This window comes from Protopterus annectens, chromosome 3.part1, assembly GCF_019279795.1.
Source record: "Protopterus annectens isolate FY-2018-M chromosome 3.part1, PAN1.0, whole genome shotgun sequence".
Lineage (NCBI taxonomy): Eukaryota > Metazoa > Chordata > Ceratodontiformes > Protopteridae > Protopterus > Protopterus annectens.
Genome location: NC_056732.1, coordinates 546,484,852 through 546,509,635, shown reverse-complemented (window position 1 = coordinate 546,509,635; position 24,784 = coordinate 546,484,852). Strand labels below are relative to the sequence as shown.

Genomic DNA, 24,784 nt, shown 5'->3' with positions numbered 1-24,784 from the left:
AATAGGAAAAACAGGAGATGTGGTTGAAAGGGGCAAGGGTGTTGTTTATGGAGTTAAGAGAAATGAGTACTTTGGGGGTAGGGGCTGGGCAGCTAGCCCCCTGCATTCTCCTATTAGGCTATGCGTTTTTACATTGTTGTTTTGGAAGTACCCAGACAAAAAGGCATCCCTGGCTCTCCTGTAGGTTTTTTTCTTATTAAATCAGGTGTTACGGTTATGAGAGGATTTGTAGTAAACTAAAGTTAGTCAGGAGAAGAGAGGACATAGTTTAGACTTTGTTGTTCAAGGAAGTACAGGCAGGGTCTTGGGATCATTTAAGCTCCCCCAACCTTCCAGTCTTTTAGAAATTTCCCATCATCCTTTGTTGTGAAAAAGAGGTCTGTGAATTCCACTTTGTTCATTCTCTCTCTGCTTTCTGGGGGGCAATTCAGTTAAAGACTGGACAGATAAGTGTGAAGTCAAGGTTTATTATGCATTACTGTGATTTAGTTGATTTGGGGCTTCTCTGACCCATGGCTGGCATAGCTCGACACCAAGTCAGATATTATTCCTGCTACCTATTAAGTAACAACACTGGGCATGTGCCTAAGGGGTAAGTATTCTTTTGACAAATCCATGCCTAAGGGCTGTGCAGTAGCCTGTGCCACAGTTGAGATATTTGGTACAATATTGCATTAGTTTTGGCAAGCATGACTGAAGGTAGTGCATTATCTAGATGACTTTCTCTTAGTGGGCAATAGAAAGGAAGCAGTTGCTAGGGGTGCATGGCGTTTTACATAGTTGTGCAAAGAACTGTGAGTACCCCAAGCTGAGGGTAAGCAGGAGGCACCAGCCAAGTTTTAACTTTTTGGCGACTTGAAGTGGATGCTAAGGTAGGCATATTTTGCCTTCCAAATGAGAAATGAAGCTAGCTGAAGGACAAGATTGAGGACACATTATGCAATGAGAAGGTTTGTGTAAAAGAAGTAATGCAGGTGCTATGACTAATGAACTTTACATACTGAGCAGTAGGTCTGGGTATAGCATTTGGTGGGTCCTTTGAGGGAGAAAAGAGTAAGCACCATAGTGTCAGGGCATTCCATTGGTTTAGGAGGTCATGACAGTTATAGTGTCAGGGCATTCCATTGGTTTAGGAGGACATGGCAGTTTGGGTTGTCTTCCTGTATCATTTCAGCACAGTGTTACTTTGGCAAGGGGCTGGAAGTACTCTGATGAGATGTAACTGTGCACAGACACTGTTGGTATTTTGGTATGGGAGTATTTTGTTTGAAGGTGGCTGTAGAATTGGTCATCAGAGTGGTGGAAGGCTATTACCTTCTTGGAGTATATACTCATTCTGGCAACTATGACAGTCAGGCAGAAGGATCTGAGCAAAAGGAAGGTGATCATGATGTTTCACTCTGACAGCTTAGCAGTGGTTCACATTTTGGCAAAGTGATTAACCAAGTGCTGTTTAGTGCACGGTTTACTAAGAAGGTTTGTGTTGTATTGTCTGTAATTATCGTGTCAGTTTCATCTAAATATATTTCAGGACATGTTAATGTACTTGTTGACAGTTTATCTCTATTCCACTTCCACCGGTTTCAGAAGTTGTCCCCAGGGGTGCAGCTGAGTCCAGTGGCAGTACCAGGAGAGGTCTGGTCAGTTGGTTAGGGCTACCACCAACTATTGGACAAATTTATGGATTTTGCAGACCAACGGCTGTGTGAAGATGATCTATGCAGCCATGGGCTAGGTATCTCATTTTCAGTTACTGCTGGAGAATAATTTAGAGTTCGTTTGGCAGCATTTAGAGCAGAATCCACTTTTTCAGGCATGAAGGATTTCAGCAAATACTGGTGCATCTTGAGGATGTTGAAAGTCTTGAAGTGTCAAGGTATTATGGGGTAATGGTATGATACTCATTCATTCAGTGTGGGTAGGTCTTCCAATTTTACCACTGAAGTCAACTCAGCTGAGTTTATGAAGCAGGTGGATAGATGGGTGTCTAATGCCTTTATGTCCTATATTGGGTAGTTAGGTCTAATTATTTTAGGTGCAATGTTGCAGGATGTGATATTCATTTGTTGATGTTATTTTGCATTGCAGAAAGAAAGGTGTTCTGTTGGGCAACATGTACATTTACTGGGCTGCTAGAGGAGTGTCAGCTGGGCCTGGGGGGGGGGGGGTTGTCTTTGGGCCTTGTTTCGGTGATTTGCAATGTCATTTGATGATGTTATGCACAATTGCACTGGAGGTATTCTGGATGATGTTCAGGAAGCTTCTGGATTATCTGTTTTTTATTTATACATTTGGGGGGGTAAGGACTTGGGTGTGGTACAAAAGTGTAGGCTCCTGTCATGGACCCTTAGGGATCTGATGCTGGTTAAGGAGAAATTTCTAGCCATTGTTTTTATTTCATCAGCCATCATTCTAAGGTTGGTTTGGAGGTCTGCTGTTAGCTTTACGGTGGTGGAAACCACCAGGACATGTATAAATTACAGGGTGACAAGGGTAGAATCTGGCCTATCTTTCTCAGTGCTGATGCACTGGAATTTTGCTGACAGGTACCCTATGGTGTTATAGAGCTGATGATGTATATCTTCATGACACAAGGTTGGATTTGTTTAATATACATTTTTCTTTCTTCCCAGAGACATTATGTCTTAGGGTTAACCGGTTATGGTTTGAATTATCTAGGTAGCTAGAAGGGTGGAGGAACAGGCTGCCTTTGCCAGATTGGATGGTTGGAAGAACGATCCTTTCCTTGAAGAAAGAGGACCCTTCATTCCCTTCCCTCCCTTCCTGCCGTTATACAGAGTGAGCAGTGCCTTATGTTGCTCTTAGATGTTTTTTTTGCTGGCATTTAGAGAGTGCTGGCAAGATACTACTAGCTGGATAGGTTTATATGTGTGTGATTACTGATGAGTTTTGCTATTTGACTTACCACGGTTGCTGAATGCGTGTTCTATCATGCTGCCCTTACTTTATGGTTTAAATTTGATGATATAATTGCTTTATATGAAATGAGTGATTATATGTTTGTTTGTATATTATGAGCCGTTTGTAATAAAGTCTGATTGTATAATATATATTGCTGTTTTCATTGTCCTATGTATTTGGTTTGGGGACAATATTTTTTCTTTGTTGGCAAAAACTGTACAGATGAGGAGAAAACAGACTTCTCAACTTTTTGTACAGGAAATCTAGACAAAGTCTAAAATAATGCTGGTCAAATGCCCAAAAATGGTAAAAGATTTTAAATATTGCTTTTGTAAACATATAAGGCTGCTACAATAACAGGATTTGTGGTACCATGCATTTTCTGAAGTATATGAAGCCTGAAACTCAAATGTATGTCATTATTTAGTGCCTTTAATCCTTGGTCATTTTCCAGAAAAAAAATCAAATTGTATGATAAATAGTCCAAAATATGAGACAGCAATCTAAACATTTGTGAGGTATGCCTTTATGCGGTTTAAAATAACAATATTTGCTCACTAATCTGTACCTCACCTGAACCTCACATGAGTGAACCATTATGAGTGAAGTTCGAAACATCGACTGTATAATGAAAAAAAAAAAACCTTACCTTACCGCTCTGAGCAGTGGGCAAGTCCCCTGCACCCCCCACACCCCCTCTACTTAAATGCACCAACTCCGAGAACGCACTTCAGTGCAGAAAAGGAAAATTTCCCATTCTGCGCGTGAAAAGTCATTGACTTTCACCTTCAACCTTTCCGACATTCGATCATATGATGTTGACCATCTATGATTTGAACATCAGAACGGTTGCTCATCTAATATAGACCCTGCTTTCATTAGTTACTTTGTACTGGTACATCTTAGAAATCTAAGTAATCAGAAGCATCTATAATGAGGGGTGCATCCTGTTGCAGTGGGATTCAGTGTTGTCAAAGGTGGATGTATAAGTCGAAGGGTGCTTAACAGAGTGGCCTGCACACAGAATGTAGTCCGTGTGTCCTGAAGGAAAACAGAGTGGGCCCATTTTATTTTTAAAACTTCTCATTCAAAATCATTGCTTTTCTTAGAGCAGTTTTTTTTTTACAGATCAAGCTTAAATGGGCACAACAAACTGTTGCTTTCACCATAAAAAAGAGTTTGCATGCATTTTTATGTGCACAAACACTTTTTTGTGTTATTTTGCACCATTTTAAAAATCTGTATGCATTTAAAGTTTGACTCAGAAGACTTAACATATAAATCTGTATTTATGGCATGGATTTTTATAGGGGGGGGGTCATGAGGTGTTTATGTCACTCTAGGTGTCCAACTCTAATTATGCTGGGTTTTTTGCCTATGGTAATGTAGTATAATTAGAGCTGGACACCCAGAGTGACATAAGCCCCTCCTGCCCTCTCACTAATATTAATACTAAAAATATGCCTTTGTATGTTGTCTTCTGCATTCAGAAGTAATTTTTATAATACATTTATTTACAAAATAGTGTGAAACTACCTTTGTTTTTTACATAAATAAGCATTTGCATGTATAAAGATGCATTTAAACACTTTCTATGCAAAAAACAAAAGACATTTTATATCTTTAAACATGATCTTTAAGCAAGATTTGATAAATACCGCATAAATGAAATGCCTTACAACAGTGCCAGTCTTTAAACTAAAAGATAAATATGTATGTGAAACACACATGCATTTTTCTACATGCATTCACAGACAGCTCTCTCTCTCTCTCTCTCTCTATATATATATATATATATATATATATATATATATATATATATATATATATATTGTGGCAGAATTAAAGATGTTAAGATTTGCACTGGGTGTGACGAGGGTGGACAGGATTAGGAATAAGTATATTAGAGGGTCAGCCCAGGTTGGAAGGTTTGGAGACAAAGCCAGAGAGGCACGATTATGTTGGTTTGGACATGTGCTGAGGAGGGATGCTGAGTATATTGGGAAAAAGATGCTAAGGATGAAGCTACCAGGTAACAGGAAAAGAGGAAGGCCTAAGATAAGGTTTATGGATGTGGTGAGAGAGGACATGCAGGTGGTTGGTCTGACAGAGCAAGATGCAGAGGACAGGAAGAAATGGAAACAGGTGATCTGCTGTGGTGACCCCTAATGGGAACAGCCGAAAGAAGATGATGATGTATGTATATATATATATATATATATATATATATATATATATATATATATATATCTGAAGTATAAAATGATAAAACAAGATAACCTTTAAGAGTTATCTATGCTTCATTATTTAGCACAGAGTCATTTCTTCCAGGGTCCATACTTTCACAAAAAATACAACACAGAAAAAGAAAATAAAAAGCAATAACATATAACAATTAGCTGTCAGTTTCTGTGGAAATTGCAGAATTTAAGTACACAGTATTAAATTTGAATTATTCTTGACAAAACACACATTTCTTAACAAACTTAAAGAAACTAAAATATACTCTCTAAATATGAATAAGATTTCCTAACATAATATTAGCCTGTCCAGTTTAAACACATAATGTCTGTAATCACCAGTCATGTGAATCATGAAACCTCTTATTGAACAAAACATATTCATATGCTGGCATACCATTAAGTCCAATCAAGAATGTTAACTTGGTGAGTCAGCTGGTCTAAGGACCCTTTAGTTATGTCTTGAGGTACATGGCAGGGATGTTGAAAACATTCAAAACCAGTAGCTGAATAAATCACAATGCTAAGCTAGTACAATGTAGCACAGAAGTCACTCATCAGATATACACTAGACTAAGTTACATAGAATTGTTTTATTATTTACAATAGACAGTGAGTGGATAAATAAGGAGGCGCACAGTTCACAATTATTTAAAGATCTTAGGAATAAGAACATCTTTTTCAAGCATTTATTCTATCTCCAATTGGATTATTTTTGTGAGTGGAGTTTAGATGTTTCTAATGTTATTTGTCTTGCTTTGTGAGGCATTGCATTTCAAGTGTTCTGCGCATTTTTAGGAAAGGATATTGTCTCGGAGCAATATAAGGGTCTAATGAATTTTAGGTATTCCTTATTCCTTAGAGATATTCTGTGATGTGTAATAGCATTTTGCTTTGAAGACAAAGACAGCAGGGGTTTACCACTAGATTAAGACATGCAAATAGCACAAAATTATTCTATGGTCACAGTACAGTCAATATTAGCAATACAGATCGATGTGACCTGAACAGATATTTTCATATAATGCCAAGTCAGAATACTAATTTCAAAGGTTAGATAAGATTTGTATGAGGGCAAATGCAGAGAGAAAAAATGACTATGGTAAATAAGGTCATAAGTCTTTCGTTCTTGAAGCAGGGAGTCTTGCCAGTCATGTATAATTTTAATGTCAGGGAATATGGTTCTTTTCTGTGGCAGTAGGAACATGAGACAAAATGAATAAATGAACAAATGAATAAATAAATAAATTAATTAATTAATTTGCTTGCATCCTTATGAATTTATTTTGGTATCAGAGGAATATTAGACTAGGATGGTAAAGAATTCAACATGTCATAACATCTGAGTTTTGTGACTCGATTAAATAGCTTATCCTTTACAAACTACTCCAAATATTAATTTGCTCCATAGTGATAAAAGTTCTGTCCATGGTTAGTGTTACAACTGAAAGTAAGACAGTTATTGCTATGAAAAAATACATTTTATGCACTAACATTACATTAAAGTTGTTTGTGTTTTAGGCTGCCAGATGAATAAGAACATTTTGGCCAGATGGACTGATATAAAGGCCTTAATAACGCAACAATATTAAATGCTTAAGCATTTAGCACAATGCCAGGAAAAAGGAATAACAAACTGAGAACAAATGTTGCAAAGGAATTTATTTACAGGCATATAAATTATTTATTAATAACATTAGCATTGATAAGATTTGAAAGAAACAGTACATAATGGAGTCCACACTGTTCTTACTCTTATCCCCATGGAAAAAATACAATTCTAATAAAAATTAAATGCTGGATATCCCAGCTGTGTCTAGGTTCATAAAACAGTGGGAAAAGAAACTGTGAATTTAATTTTATTTGTTCTCCCTTTTGAATGTTTATGACCAAAACAGCTTTAGCAATTCTCCTCTGAATTCATTGAATGTCTTTATTTTGAAGGTACAGAATGACCTTTTAAACATTTATTTAATATAAATATATTAAGGTTTTTTTTCATCTGTATATTGCATCTGTGCTGCAAATCAAAATGCTAAAATACTAAATAGACTGGATTCGTAAGTTGGGGAACAGTATTCATGGTAACACTGACATTACAGTGGAATGTGTGTCCTTTCTGAGGGTGTATGAGAGGTCAGTTCAGAACTAGCATGGTATGTTATGACGGGTGTGTGCAGGGGGATACAGTATTCATGGACAAAGCTCAGTAACACTGAGATCTCACTGGATGTATATCCTTTCTGAGGCTGCATGAGAGGTCAGTTTAGAACTAGCACAGTACATTATGACTGGTGAGTGTAGATAGTATTTATGGACAAAGCACAAGCACAGTAACACTGACATTGCAATGGATGTATGTCCTTTCTGAGGGTGTATGAGAGGTCATTTCAGAACTAGCATGGTATGTTATGTTGGGTGTGTGCAGGAGATAAAGTATTTATGGATAAAGCTCAGTAACAGTAACACTAACATCGCAGTGTATGTATATCCTTTCTGAGGGTGTATGAGAGGTCAGTTCAGAACTAGCATGGATGGGTGTGTGCAGGAGATACAGTATTTATGGACAGAGCTCAGTAACACTGACATTGCAGATATCTGGCTGCAGTTATTACATCAGCAGTGAAGCCCTTGCTCTGCTTGCTAATGGTGTAGTGCTTGGGTGCAATGGGATCCTCCTAACAGTGAGAATTTTTTTTTTAAGTGTAGGCAGTAGGCTAGTAACAGGGCTCTGTTTCCTGATGTATGTAGCAGGAATGGAGGTGTGGTCACTGGTATAACTCCTATTTGCATCCGGCAGTGGCTGTAAATGTGTGGGTTTCAGTCCCTGGCAGAGTAAGTGCAGATACTATGCTGACTGACTATATGTGGAAGGGAGGCCATGGGCTCTGATTGGGTAAAGCAGTGTATAGGGAGAGGGAACTGGGATATAGGTAGAAGGCAGGAGAGCAATAATGGATATCAGGCTGGGGCAGATGTGCAAATCACTGCAGGAAGTTAGGAGGGGGGTTTGTTGGGGCAGATAGCACTGATTGGTCTTATGGTGTGCCTGACATCAGGAGTACATATTACTCTTTAGATAGTGAGACTCTGCAATGCTTGTATCTTGTTACTGTTGTAGGATACTGATGCAAGTTTCACAGTGCAAGAAAAAGGGTCTGTATGGCATATTTGTCTAGTATTATCTACCTGACCTTTTGCCAACATTAGTGGCACCTAAACAGCACACATATATTCTTTATAAAAGCTTAAGTTATTGTGCATACCCTTAAAAAAGAAACAGTAGCATCACAACATGGAGAGCTGTGCAATGTGCATATGTACAATTATTTAAGCAGTAACCCACGCCTGGATGTGGGTAATGCTGGATTTACCCACTTTTGGTGTGGTTTGGTCACAAGGGTGAAGCCCGAGTGACCAACCAAAGACAACCGTGGGTAATTCCAGCATTACCCACACCCAGAAGTGGGTTATTGCTATTATACAATGACATTATTTAAGGAAAAAAAATACTTACTTTTCTTAAATAATGGCATTGTATAATGCGTCCGTGCTGCCCTTCCACAGCTGCCTGGTATCCTGGAGCAGTTCTGATGTACTGCGCATGCATATGCTTACTCAGTACATGAGAGCTGTGTGTAGAGAAAGCAATGAAGAAAGGAAGATCTCCGTTGCTTTTTTAAAGTTGTCTCGCTATGTTAAATGAGTTTAACATAGTGAGACAGCTTTAATAAAAGCAACGGAGAAAGGAAGATCTCCGTTCCCTTTTTTAAAGCTGTCTCGCTATGTTAAATGAGTTTAACATAGTGAGACAGCTTTAATAAAAGCAACGGAGAAAGGAAGATCTCTGTTCCCTTTTTTAAAGCTGTCTCACTATGTTAAATGAGTTTAACATAGTGAGACAGCTTTAAAAAAAGCAACGGAGAAAGGAAGATCTCCGTTGCTTTTTTTTAAGATATCTCGCTATGTTAAACTCGTTTAACATAGCAAGATTACAGCAGCGGAGCTCTTCCGTTCTCTGCTACTGCCTAACACAAAAAAAAGTAAAGACTTATACTAATGGAAAAAGTCCAGGTGACTGGACCTTTTTCCATTAGTATAAGTCAGATTTACAATGGGCACGCTGACCAATCAGTGTGCATGTTTTGGAATATTAATGAGGGGTCATTGTATAAATATTTATAATACATTTGCAGTATTGTATATTTAAGCATTAAATAATGCGTGCATTCTTGTAATGCTGTTTAAATTATTCACTGTCACATCTTGACTATGTTTTGTACATGCAATCTGACTCATATGCCTTAATGGCAGTATTGCTTTTTTTTTCTGCGTATTCCTGAATACATTTCTTAATTGTTATTCTCAATGCCAGAATGGTCTGGGTCATGGCTGAAAAGGGTCCCTGGATCAGTTCATTTTCTGTATTAACAAAGTATAAATAAATAAATAAATAAATAAATAAATAAATAAATGCAGCAACATCACACAAAATCACTTTAAAACCCCTCCTCAGAGGTATTGTATATTATTCTGATATACAACTCTCTGAAAAGAAAGTTACTAAAGGGAATGAATAAGACATATTAAAAGTATACTGAAGAGGTTGATTCAGATGCGATACTTAAATGATTATGAAATTATGATAACCTTTAGCTTCATTGAAGCTGACATTTCTTATCTTATGCAAAAACAAATCAGACATTCTTTTCTAGACATATAGTATGTAGTAAGGATTTTTCATTGTTGAATTTTCTAGTCCTAAGGATTATACACCTGCTGTCTTATACCATAGAATACTTATAGACTGTAAAATCAGATAAAGTAGTTTTAAAATTTTAAAACGCATTTCTACTGTACCATAAACTACAACTAGCATGCTTCATGTTGCTAGCACAACCACGGTGCTTGCCTTGGTACCATAGCGATATAAAATACATCACCGGTGGGAATGGCATGGTCTTCATTAACTATTTTTTGGTGGTTCTGTGGTGCATGAACTTGCATACTGTACCCATAAATTAGCCTTAGTTCAAGATTTCTAGAAATAATTGCAACTTCATGATTTGGGTACATCTGCAGTAAACTTTACAAATGTTGCATATGAATGACGCCAATTCAATTTTGTTGCAGTACTTCTCAGAAACATTTGACACAGACAAATTGTGAAAGAACATATCAGGGAGTAAGCAATGACCTAGTATCTTCACAAAATGTATTTACAGACCCAAACTTTATAAACTGCATACATATCATAACAATCTCAAATAACATGTTTTGAGCATGATATAATCTTCAGTTCAGTACTAATTTGTCTTTGTTACTCTAGGTGGTTGGCAATATTCTGGAAACTGTTCTACTAAATACAGCATGGTGAGGCAGGGGTAATGATACAATTTACTTTTCCCAGGGCTTTGTGCTCCAGTTTATACAGTACCCTAGAGATATGATTTATGTTTTTATACACAAATACATATATACATATTTACAGGTCAAAATATTGATATGAGTGAATGCTTTTTGATATATGATGATATATGTGTGTGTGTGTGTGTGTGTGTGTGTGTGTGTGTGTGTGTGTGTGTGTGTGTGTGTGTGTGTGTGTAATTGAACATTACTGGTCAATATTCATGCTGTCAAATTCGCAGTATAACTAATTAAAAAATGAAACTAGTTTCCTTTTCGGATGGGTGAAAAATACTTTACCACTAATTTCATGTAAAATCTGTCTAATTAGTGATATTGTTTACGCAAAGAGTTTTTCTAGGATAAGCTATAGAACTGAGGTTTCAAGGAGGCAGGGGCAGAGTTAGCTTGAATTATTAAAGTGGGCAGAGGGGCTAGATATACATACTTTGCTAAACAGATTAATTATAAAAGTGATTAAATTGCAACAAAATATAAGTTAAAAATAGTATCACTACAAACTTAACTGGGTTAGAATAAAACAGGTCAAAAACGAACTCAGAAAAAAAATTGGTATAACATGTTCCAAGCATATTTCCAGTCAGAGAAGTGAGTCTTTCTTTGACAATTACTTAACATGCCATCAGGTATTTAGTTTTTTCTGTAATAAAAATCTATAACATTTATATCCTCTTACGATCCAGGCAGTAAGCAGTAATGTAAAACTTTACAAAGCCTAGTAAAATAAATAGAGTTTCCCTTATTGTTTATACAATTCAATATACCTACAATAACCAATGATAACCAAGGTCATGATTAATTAAGTCATTCCTTCCAATACAGCTTTCTTGGGTGTGCACCTTTAACTCTCAGTGGGTGTGGCTTGAGCCTTTTAAAAAAAAATATGTTTGGAACAGACTAATTTGTCCAGGGACATCTTCAATTGGGGTTAGACAAACAGAGTAGTAGGAATTAGGAAAGTAAGGGGAAGATAAGGTTAAATAGGAATGAGAGATTTGTGGGAGGAAATGAGGTAAGGGTAGGGTGGGGCTTAGAGGGTTTTAGGCAAGTGTAACTGGAGTAGGAGTCACAATTTTGGCGTGAACTTGCTACCTACCCTACCTCCCCTTTGTAACGGGGGAATGCAGTTATTTTCAGTTTGGGTAGAGCAGAGAAGAGGGGCAGGCTTGCCCTCTTCTGTTCCCTCTCTGGTGGTGTTTCAATTTAATAAGATGGGAAAGGCAAGTGAGTGGTTCCACTGCTTGATAAGTAAATAAGCAAACGGAGGTAAGCTGCTTATTTAGTTGGAAATAAATCAATAAATGGCTGCTTCATAAGTAAGTGAGTGGAGGTATGGACACTGGACACTGTCCTATGGTAATGGAACATGGATGTTATTTTCACCTATTGAAATTTATGAATATTGGTTGGAATTTATGATTAGGATGAGCGAGGACGCTGTCCTATGGTAATGTTACATGGATGCTATTTTCTCCTAATGAAATATATGAATATTGGTTAGAATTTATGAATATTGGTTAACATGTTTATAGAACTTCAATAAAGGTCGTCAAATATCATTTGATGTGATGTTTTTGTTGAAGGGGACCAGGTCAAATGAAGTTATCACCTTACAGTTCTAACAAATGTGCATTGACAGTGGTCAAATATCAATACAATTGTGTTTGCATCATATAGGCTTTAAGATAAAATATTCTGATAACCTGTATATAGCATGGTTTTGGAATTATTAATGCAAATATGAACAAGCAATATTTGATGCCTATGGGTGCATTAAGAGGTAACTGCAGAAATACCTAGAGGCACACTCGGCTGTAATGAGTTAAGAAACTAAACTTTATCTTGCTATTAACAATATCCCATAATTACATATAAAATGGCAAAACCAAAATACATGAAATAGGTCTACAAACATAACATATTCTGTAACCTTTTTAATGGGAGGCATATAAACACTGTAAAATATCATGACTTGTATATAGTAAAATGCATTAAAAGGTAGGAACATAAAAGGGATTTACAAAAAGATCATTAGAGATATTATCAGATAGTAAATTATCAAACTTTTACCTTAATTTGGCAGTTAGGTTAAATGTTTCACAAACAGGAGCAACAGATTTGTATTAATTATGAAGAAACTTATAAATAGTCATTGTTTGCCTAAGGGGAAAGCGTTCTAAACTATCCATTGGTCCTACCAAGTAAGTTATAATTAAGTCTGTGTGGTTTATGTGGTTCTAGAATGACTAGATTCTAGCAGTTTAACTAATTCTTCAAAAATTACTATGTATTTACTTAGAGGATTATGAATTCCTAAAAGTATTTTTGTTGCAAGAAGGGGAAACTAAACCTAATGCTGAAATATTTGAAAAATTGTCCACAAACATTTGAGCTTTTATAATAAAAAAGAAAATTAAGATCAAATTATAATAATTTACTACAAGATAGAAATAAAAAAAGAAGCATATATGTGGTAATTTAAACCAACCAGGCAGGTGGATAATTTATGATAGGCTATATATATTAACTTAGGGTCCAATCATATGTGGCAAGATCTGAATGAATAATTCAAAGAAAATGTCTGGATGGATTGACAAAGTTAAGTTAATGACAGAAAAAAATGAGGGCCTACATTCTTTCCAGAAAAGGAAAACTGAGAGACTAGATAACTAATGTCACTCAAATATCTAACTTTAGGACTTTTACAAGTGATCACATACCATTAGCTCATGACACTCTTCCATGCTGACACTCACTCATGTTGGCAACTGCTCTAACTCCCACCACCACAGTTATCATGCACTAACACTAACCTATCCTTCCTAGAACCCTGACCCTAACCCTAAAAACAACTCCTGATCACTGCCAAACCCCTTCTCTTTCTAAACCTAACCATATCATCTCTGCTCATGCACCAAAGCTAAAATTGCCCTCCCCTCCCTAACCCTAACCCTGCTATAGTTCCTAGTCACTCTCTAAAACTAAAATCCATCATCCATCCCTAACCTTAACCCAGGCCTAAATCCCAGTCAGTCACTAAACCTAAAATTCCTTTTCCCTGCCTAACCCTAATGCTGAGATAACTCCCAGTCACTGTTTAAACCTAAAATCCTCCACCCTCCCTAACCAAAAGCCCCCCTCCCAATTTTCCTTCTGTACTTAGTTCCACAATGAAACCTTGATGGCATCCAAACATTGTAAAAGCTGTATCCTACAACTCATGTTTGAGTTCAAGCTGGTGTTCAGCCGGGCAGGTTTCTGGGCAAACAACCACTTAGGATCCTGGTTGCTAGTTAGTAGAATTTGAGCAGCTATAAGGGTCCCCCTAAATCCTGTTTGATGATGTGTATAATTTATTAGTAAGACAGTCAACATTATTCTGCAGTAAAATAACTTTCAGAAATTTAAATTTATTTGAGACGCTAATATTAGGGAGAAGAAAAATAAGAGTTTCTACAGTGGTGTAATCCTTACGCATGGGAAACACTTTTTGAGTTGGTTCTGTTTAATCAGTAATCAGATAATTTAGAAAATAATTTGACATGAAATGTTTGCAACTAGGATTGTGTTGGTGTGGTTTGTTTTCATTTATGTAAATGTATGATTGCCTATGTAGTAAGTGATGGTTTAATAAAGACTTTTGTTGTTGAAAAAAGGCAGAAATTGAATAATGTATGTATATATATATCTATATGTATATATAGCAATATGTGTGAAGTATAATGTTTGTTATGTTAATGTAGTTTAATTACTTTTATATGAATGTAAATTTGCCTGTGTCACAAGTGATAATTCAATAAAGGTGTTTGAAAAAAAGAGAAAGGAAATATATTTTGGTTTCACCAGCAAAAGCAGTGAAATATATATTTCTAAAAATAGGAAAAAGGGCATCCATGTACAACTTAGAAATGCATGTTGAAAGGTGCAATCTTGCCTGATGTAACTTAAGATACTAATGTGGTAGAATTAACACTCATTAATTTAAACTGGCATAGTAGGATTTGAGTAGAGCTTAAAATATGATAGTGAAAGTGTCTGGAAACTGAAATCAATATAGAACTTAAAAATCAGAAATAAAATCTGCCCCTGTGAAATGCCCTGAAACATCTATGGTTAATGTAAAATGGATGCTCAAGAGTCTAGTTTAATAGCTTGGTAAGAAATTTGTCTAAGTTTAGTATGTGTATATTAAAAGGGTGACATTATATAAGGTATCAATTCTTTTTTATGGCAGGGTAGGAAATATGCATGCAGGTCTGTATCTAAATTAGTGAGGGTTATAGAATGGCAATTTGAGGGATCTGTGGGCTAGTATTTGCTCTTTGATTTAAATATAAATTGGAAAAGCTGTCTTTCTGTATGTAACTAAAAACTTAATGATGAAGTTACAGAGAAGTTTGCAGCCTTAAGCCACATATCCATCTGGGCCTGCAGCTCTTTAATAATATACTGAACATGACTATATTATTTTCTAAATTATTTTAACAAGATGAAGGAGTCGTATACAAATTAAGACATTTAGGTAAGCTGCAATACCCTCTATGGATGTTAAATATAATGAGGTTTAAAACAGATTTTTTAATACACTATGGAAATCCAGTAAAATTGTTTGAGTATAACTTAATATGGTATTGAATTTTCTTAATCAAATCAGTTTAGAAGTTTTATGTATTTGTATTATTTGAAACAGAAATTTAGAGTGGACTTGTTCCCAGTCTGGTAAGTTATAAGTTACTTTACATTTTACCCACCAGGGTTTGGAAAGAATATGAGTATTAAGATCAGCTTTTAAACATTTTAACTGTTATACAGTTGCTAGCTTTGATTTATTATAATTTGATTTTCTATTACTCTAACTGAATTCACTAGTTCTCTTTCTTTATGTACTGCTTTTTCATTTTTTTAGCTGAAATTTGCTTTAATAGTGAATAGACCAGAATATTTAGTGTTTTTACAGAATAATGTTTAAGGTTTTGATGTTTGCTTATCTGTCCATTCATGATGTCTGTCCATCTTACGTGAAGCAGTTGGTTATGCAATACTGTACTGCTTAGGAGTTGTGCTGTGCTACTCTAGACCTGTTGGTGGTTCTCTGAATGTAGCTTGAGATATCTGACAACTTAATGTTCTACTTTGGTTTCAAAAGAGTCCTTCTTTCTCCAACTCCCTTGGGTCATTAAAAGCTTTTAATAATTCCTATACATACTCGATCTCTTACTGCAATGAATTTACTCTTGCTCATATGGTTCCTCTAGTTTGTGTGTGTTACTTTAGTTGTGTCTGCTTTATTCATTGTTAATGCAACAGCATTTAGTAATAAAACACATTAATAAAGGGGAAGTTGATAGCTATAGGCCAAAGGGGACACTATATTGAAGTATGGGCCTAATGAAGGAGAACTATAGAAATATTTCTTTTGATCTGAAATTTACACTATTGGTAATTTCTTGGGAAAGGCAAACCAATTTCCTAATAATAGCTTGTACTTGGTACTCAAAGGAAAGCTTTTGTTCCACAAACATGTCCAAGTATTTGATAAAGTCATCTGTTTTAAACAAGGTTTCACTTATTTGTTAGTTGCAAGAATGTTTCTTTTTTCAAAGAATACAATGCTGCATTTTTTTGCATTTAACTTTATTCAATGGTCCTGCCACCATAATTTTCTGAGTGTTAGGCTCTTTTGAAAAATTTAAGTGGCTTGATGGACTCATCTCAGCATCAAGTTTGCATTCATCTCCAAACTTAGTCAAAAAAATATCCAAAATGAACACAAACTGGTAAACTGAAAAAAAAGTATGGAAAACAGTAGTACTAAAACTCCCAAAGAAATATATTAAAGTAAAGTTAGCACTTTCATGCAAATAAATATCAGTTCTTCATCAGACTTTTTCCTTTCTTTGGGAGTTTTAGTACTACTGTTTTCCATGCTTTTGTTTCCGTTTATTAGTCAAGAAGATACTTGACATCAGCTTTGACATCAGTAAAGTTAACACCAACGTATAGTGGTACCAGCATATAGTCCAGCAGTACACCACTGGTAGAATCTTGTAGTAAAAGGATGTCTTTGGCACTGACTGAGTGGATTTTAACTATAAACCAGATCAGGCTTATCTTCACATAGTGCCTCTTTGACCTTTCCAAAGAAGTCAACCGCATTAAGTAAATAAGTAAGTAGAGCCCTCCTTTCATAAATCCAGGTTGGTTTAGGTCAAAGTCTTATAAGCTACCAATGTCCATATATAGCTATGTATAACTGCATAGCTCTAAACATATATATACACATATACATATATATATATATATATATATATATATATATATATACACATATACATATATATGGGTCTACCTGAAAACATCAAAAAACCACAATATCGAAGATAAAATCGTTAAGATGAAACTATTGAAATTTCACTTCAGCAAATGACCAGATTGGTAAATCCATTCCCATGGTAAGTAACCTGTTGAGCAACAAGGTAGACTTTTACCCTTTTCCTAACTGTGGTGTCATCTCTAAGTTGTTATATTTAGTTAGGTGGGGTGTGGGGGGGGTAGCCTCCAACATTTGGAGGTGTGGGGGGCATAGCCCCCTACCAGGGTGGGTTGGTGTTGGTAAGGTTTCATTTTTGTTAGTGGTAGTGTGAGTGGGTTACTTACCTTGGGAATCGATTGGCAATCGGGTTATTCACTGAAGTAAGGTTTTGATGCTTTTGTCTCAATGATTTGGTCTTCGATATTGTGGGCTTTCAAAGTATATCCATATATATATATATATATATATATATATATATATATATATATATATATATATATATATCTATATATATATATATATATATATATATATATATATATACACATATATATATATATATATATATATACACACACACATATATATATATATATATATATATATATATATATATATACATACATACATACATACACATAAGATCCATGATTATACAGTTCCATTGTTTGTAAATAATACTTTCAAGACTGTAGTACACAGGGTCAGTAGTGGGCTGGCGTTATGGATGGATACCACAGCAGCTTTAATCCAGGCCTCAGGTACATTAATAACTAAAAGAAAAATCTAGCCAAGCTACTCTTTCCACTGTGTGATTCCTTAAAACCTCTTGCATTAGAGGTAACATGGGATATATGCATATGACCCAGGCCTCAGGTCCATATCACACAGAAGGGTAAGATTGACTAGGATTGTAAGAGAGTCAGTGAGTTAGTTTTTTATACTAAGAAAGAAACAATCTAGTATGTTTTCTTGGCACACAAGGCTAGTGTTCTTAGTTTCAGAAAGGGCTTTTAGGACTTGCTCAAAGATAATTAGATAATTATGGGAGGGGAGAGTTCTAACTGGGTGCTGTCAGGAAGAAATGTTGGGGACAGGGAAATGTTTAATCTAAACTTCTTACCCAGTATATTTGCAAATTCATTGAGGTAGGAGAGAGTAGTGCCATTAAATGTAAGCCCAGATCAGTATTAAGTAGTGTCTCTAAGATTCCTGATGGCTTTGGTGGGTTTGATCCCTCATTTTATTTGTATTTTACCTTTCTGAGGTCACCTTTAGAGTGAAGGGATTTAAGTTTATTCTTATATTTTCCTCTTGTTGTAGAAATTATAAATAGCAGATTTCTGCAATAGGTACATTCAAATTTGGCTTATTATTTGCAGTGGATGGATAAACAAATTCATTGATGAATGAATTTAGGTACAAAAAAATAAATAAATGACATAAGCAGCTGTTTTATTTATTAGATTATTAGTGAATGTAATTGGTAAATTAGGCATCATGGATAGATGGGAGCATAGAGGGTATCAAAAGTTAGAAATGATATAGGTGGCCTAGCCTATATTTACAAAAATATGTGGGATGCGTAGGTCACTGCCTTGATTAAATTAACATTTCAGTGAAGTTGCAAGTAAATATAGAAATACCCTCATCAGGATCACAGCCATCCACTGTGGGTGATCTAAATGAAGGATAAGCAATAAATCTAAGTAGAAAGGGACTGTTGTCAATTTTCGACAACACTGTTTTTGTAACTATACAAATCTGAATGTTTTCAAGGGTCATGAAATCTTCTAGGGTAGGAATTTTGTTGAATGAGAATTATCAGATTAGTAGGAACTGGAGACTGACATTGCCTAAAAATATTATTTATTTATTTATTCATTTGCATTTGTTTACTGGGATGGGCCAGAAGTGCCCATTTTCAGTGGAGTCCCAAAGCTCCACATATAAAGACATTTCACATAAAAATACAGAATTTACATTAATAAAGACATTTAGTACATATTATTTGCAGCTTAAACAACTGTTGAAAAAACAGTACATAAGTAATCATTCTCAAATCAAAGATATTATGCAAGCAATACAGAGTATATACATGAGAATATTCCATATGAGTAGTTTTCAGCTAGCAAAATTTATATATAAGACACTTCATGCAGTGGCTGCAAAGCAGATATGGAAATTAGAGACTAGGTACTTAAACTTTTCACATGTTTAGGAAGTGTAATAGTTGAGCAATAGGCTATATGAGTCCTGTTGCAGGAATCAGCAAAGTCGGTGGATATTGTTGCAGATATAAGTAAATACACTATGCCAATAGAAAATGTCTTAACCAATATGTGGAAGCATTAAGGAGAGAGATGCAGGGCATTTCTAGCAAAGAAAGCAGTACTGCTGGCAATCTATTCAAAGATGATGGATATTGGACCCCTCCCCACAAACAACTGTGATTACTGACTCAGTTATTGCAATCAATTTTATTTTATATTTTACTTTTGGTATCATTTATGATTATGGCAGGATATTTCTCAAGACTGGCTTATGTCCCACTTCAGAAGCAAATAATTAGAGCAATTGGCCATAACCTTGTAGTGGACAATTTGACATTTGTATCTGTTCTTTCTAGTCCAAACTGAATTGCAGATTTAACCTACAATTTCCTTGGGAAAACAGAATATGTATTAATGTCTTCTTTCTTTTCCTCTCTTCACTTCTTGACTCCTGCCTCTTCCCTATAATTTTATCTTTCATACTCCTTCTACTTCTCTACCCTTCTGAGCTTTAACTGTTATCTATATGGCTGATGCCTTACTGTATAACCTTATGTATTAGGTAAAATTGCTTTGAAACCGACAGAACATTGTGTATGAGTTTAAACTGTTTGAGTTCCTTAAATGTATGTTGATTTTACTAACAAGTTGATTTGATTTATATTTCTAGTTTTATTGTATGTCTTTATTAACAACTTGTCTTTCTGTGTTTATTATGTTATGTGTGGAGCTTTTCTCCCTGGGCCTCTACTGAAAATGGACATATATCCAGCTAGACTAGCCCGGTCAACAAATGTAAAATAAAATAAATAAATAAATGTTGAGTTTTATTTATTATTCTTGAAGGAAATGAGTCTGTAATTGGATGAATGTAATTTGATTGCTTCATAACATACTATTCCCCCTAACATAAATGGATTTGTTCTTCTGAAAATGTTCATGCTTGTATATCGTTACTTGAACAAACCAACAAGTCTTCAAATAACATGATGAAAAAGTCTTGCACTATTCAATGGTACAGAAAGAAAGTAGGTGTCCAAACATGGACAACGAGCAATATGAAGAGCATGTACCACAAAGTGATGTGTTATATATAATTAGACTTTTACATGAAGGAAGGAAGGACAATTATTTTGCTTTTGAGTTACTAATTGTGAACTATGTATTTATATCTGGATCACAATCAAGATGAGCTGAAATATAAAGCATTCTACTTTATTTACTGAGGTTGGAGTTTTTGATTTGTTGTCTCCATACATATGGATTGTCTTAATAAAACTCCTTTTGCTTCAGTTGACAGACACTCTTCTATCATATGCTTTTATTTATTTTCCATTTTATATGATGCTATGAAACTAAAAAAATTACTTAAGAGGGTCTGTTATGTTTCCTTTTCTACTTAGAGCCATGAAACATTTTACAAAGAATTGGAAAAATAAGGTTATTTCAATTCTTGGAAAATTTATAAACAGGCTCACACTGTTTTTTGCCAAAAAAGAAGGTCTACCATTATGCTGAGGACAAACTATATCCCAGAATACAAATAATGAATAAAATTAAACTTATTAATAGAGAAATAGTAATCTATGTTTTATGATCAGTTTATATTGTTTGGCTATTTAATGCATCTGAATAACGTATATATTAAGAATTAATACAGATGTGTGTAAGGGTTTGCTATATGTTCTTTTTGCTCTGGTATATGCAATTTCAATAAAAAAAAAAAAACTCAACCAGATTGCTGTATTGCACTTCACTGACCTGGCAATGAACACTGTATCTACTACCTTTCAGATGAATAAGCTCAAATTGAACATACAATTTCATTATGACAAGCCCGTTTAGTTCAAATATATATTTATGAGAGGACCATATAGAAACATGGGGTTTTGAGGGTCTTTGAGCTTGGTCGTGATTTAATTTCAGCTAACATTTTCTAAGGGAGCTTGGTGTGTGTACAGAGAGTGTAAATAAATGTCAAGTATTTTGTAAAATAAGGAAACTTTAGAATATGACAAACAGGCAATGTGTACCCAAATCAATATGAAGAGATGAGCTTCTTTTAATTGTGGTACTGACTCTTATTTACATCCACACATCGTGACCAAGGTTGTAGAATGCATGTTCATAGTTTTTATTTACAAAATATGATTTACTAATTCATTCACAGCTAGTAATACCACCATCATCATCATCTTTTTCAAAACTGCTTATCATACTGAAGGTCATACTGGTAAAAGAGTTTCTAGCAACAGTCTCCAGGACATTCTTTGAGATCCCCATGTGTTTCCAGGGTGATGGTTGAAACTGCAAGGACCATAATTACAGTTCCCAAAGCTGTAAAACTACGAGTGTGAATGTGGGAAATTATGCCAAGTCCAATATTTCTGTACTTAGTATATTTAATTTAGTCTGTGATGCACTGATCTCAGGGACAGTATATATAAATTACAGGGGTATAAGGATATAAATATCCATATCAGATGACACAGAAGATCAAAGCTGCAAATGTGCTGTAAATATCTAATACTAAATCCGTAATTAGCTATTTTTGTCAGTATCACAGATTAGTCTTTAATGTGGGAACTCAGAGTGTCAGGCGTCACAGAATATCTCAAAACTATCCAAAGTTTTTTACCTGGACTCTTCCTAGTAGGGTCTGCTGGTATAGTTTTATAAGTTACCCAGAGGTATTTTCAAAAGGTGTCCAAATCACTTTGATTGAATTGGCACAACATGGAGAAACATACTTGCCCTGTCAGGTCTTATTGGATTACTGGGATCCTCACTCTATCACTGAGACTGTCCCCCACTACTCTGCCAAGCAATGTATTTTATGCCAACAATATTCTCATACTTTTGGACAATATTTTTCATAGGACTCTACAGAGAATATGCTTTGTCTCCCCTCTTGTTTATGTTTCTCATGAACAGCATAAATTATAACAAAGTTCTGTCTGGGAAAACAAGTGCTGGATCTTTGGTATTATCTGATGATATTATACTTTTAGCATCAAGTATAATCTCTAACACACACACTGGTCAGCTTCACTGCTGACCATATAGCAGCCTGAATGAGTCATGCCAGTATACCAAATTATTCTGATATTTAAGTAAGGCTAATGAAAGATTCCTATGTGTCCTAAGTGGACCTCCCCGCTTATCAAACTGGAAATAAATAAATACATAAAATAAATAAAAAAAGTTTGCTTTGTTACCTAAGCAGTTGGCCACTGTATAAAATATCATCTTAAGACTGTAGATGATAAAACTTCATAAGATGAATACTTGATTATCATTGCTATAACTGCCCATTAAATTTTAAGTAACCCATTCATTCCCCTCAGATCAAGGACTGCACAGCTCACTCATTCTATTTGCGTAGCGATAAGAGCTGGGAGTTATACCATAATCTGCAATAAGGATCACTGGCTTATATTCTGTCCTGTTGCTACTCCCTGTGCATGCCCAGTTCACACTCTTGGAGTAAGGTATGCAATGGACATAGCATGTGGCTGCCACTCAAGTGCATGAGTGATTTAAGTCTATGGATGATTCTACATCAGTACTTTGATACAGCTGTTTTGGAGGTTTCCTGTCTCAACTGTAGCACCTAATAGATTTTGTATTTTTTGGCAGAAGCACGTGAGCATCCCCCTACCCTTCTGTCCTAGCCCAGTCAGATGTTCCCAAATAGTGGCCGAGAAATCAATCCCAGCTTACTTGGAATTGTAGTCAGGGCATTCTCCCTCTACACCACAGAGCTGATTACCAGATAGACTTAAGAGTATAGTTATGTTATCTTTTACCCTCTCAAGCTTTGAAGGACAAGCACCTTGAATACTAGAAATACATCTCTATAAGGTGCAAGCAACCCTTAACATCCAACAAGAAATACTTAAAAGCAAGTTGCTTACAAATTCACATAACTCACTTTTAAAAGGCATAATCTGGGAAAGGCTTAAGCACAGAAATCTATACATTAACTAGTGTAAAGCTTCTCACCTGTTTTAGCTGTGTTTCTGAATTCACATGAACATCACAAATTTCACAGTGAAATGTTTTGTTCTGAAGCCCCGTGGTTCCTTTATTAGAAAATAATTTTCCCTTAATTCCAGTCCTAGGGAAAGCTTTAATTGTCCCGCTGCCATTCCTTGCTTCAAGCATAGTTTTGTGCTTTGTTCCTGTATAGATGTAAAAAAAAAAAACATCGTGCATAAAACTTCCAGTTCCCAATCCAGGGCCCACCATTCTCAGCATAACAAGACACTTAAATAAAATGTAAGTGAAGATCACAGAGGAAGTGGAAAGAAGTTAATCTTGATACATTTCAGCCGCGTTCATTTTCTTTACTTCTTAGCTGCCTCTCCATTTCTTAGCTCTTCTATTCCCATATAGCATGATCTTCCTTTTTTTCTTTTTTTAAGACTAGCATGAGCTGAAGCCAGCTTGCTGTGCATAGCACTATAACACCATTACTCATCAATGAACTCTTCCTGTTATCTTCAGGATGAGTGTAAGGAAACATCCTAGTAAGATCCAGCATGAAAATCCAAACTTACCTGACACCACAATAAACAGGACATGCTGGAGGGATAGATTCCTGTCCCAGAGACTTCCCGTACTCTGTAACAGGCTACCCATCTATGTCAAGCAAAGTTCCTCATTAGCATTCTTCAAGAAAAATCTTGATGAGTGGATGGGAAATAGGAAATACACCCCGGGGATCACTTCTGTGTCTCTGCTCGACAGGGGCACAGGAAATTAACTTTTTTGGGTGGCGTAAGCCAGGGAACCTTGTTGGCTAGGTTTACGTAGGCCCTTGGGCCGATAGCCTAGTACCTGCCTATGAACTTATGAACCTATGAAACTCAAAATGTTATAGCTATGTTATAGTAACTCTTGAATAGATTTAACACTTCAGGTAATACTAGAATTGCTGTAGGAGATGATTTGGGGATCAAAAGCTTAAAAGTACACAGAAGAAAACATGGTTAAACTGCACCTAATACAGTCTTAATTGATATTGCAAATGGAGCTCTGTAAACCTCTAGAAGTTCCTCTCTGAAACTGTTTGGGACATAAGTCACCTAACCTTCAAATAAAATAATGCTAGAGCAAGAGTCCAAGGAACTTCCTAAAGAAGGTATAAAGTATAAAAAAGGATGTTTATTTAGTGCTTTCATCCTGACACAAATAGGACTGTGTTTTTATACATAAGTCACCTATTTGGACCACTCTAGAAGTTTTGGTACTCGGTAATGAACGTTATTAAGTTGTATTTAAATTCATATTCATAAGTAGCACAATCCATGTGACATGATAACTGACAAACCCATGATATAACATTGCTTAAACTGACCTTGCATGGAAACTTTGATGAAATATAAGAAGGTGACACTGTCCTGTGTTATTGCCTGTTGTAATGGCCATGTACATATTAAATAATGATGTAACAGGACACATATTTCACTAGTAATACATCACAGACAAATGCTTGTAGTGCAGTGAATGCATGCAAGCTGTACACTTTTCTTCATCCACTTTAACTCTCTTTACACATTGTCTTGGTCCTCCAGGATTAAATGCAGAAATCATAGTGAGGGAGA

At 35.6% G+C, this 24,784-nt stretch overlaps 1 protein-coding gene across 4 annotated transcripts in view; it reads right to left on the bottom strand.

Annotated features, from left to right (window-relative positions):
• Positions 1-24,784, bottom strand: part of ZNF385D (zinc finger protein 385D) — a 1,382,400-nt gene that overhangs the window by 46,661 nt on the left and 1,310,955 nt on the right. For all 4 annotated transcript variants that reach the window (XM_044066958.1, XM_044066959.1, XM_044066960.1 and 1 more), the window contains one exon: positions 23,181-23,359. In XM_044066958.1, the coding sequence (XP_043922893.1) occupies positions 23,181-23,359 (179 nt within the window). The remainder of the gene's footprint in view (positions 1-23,180; positions 23,360-24,784) is intronic.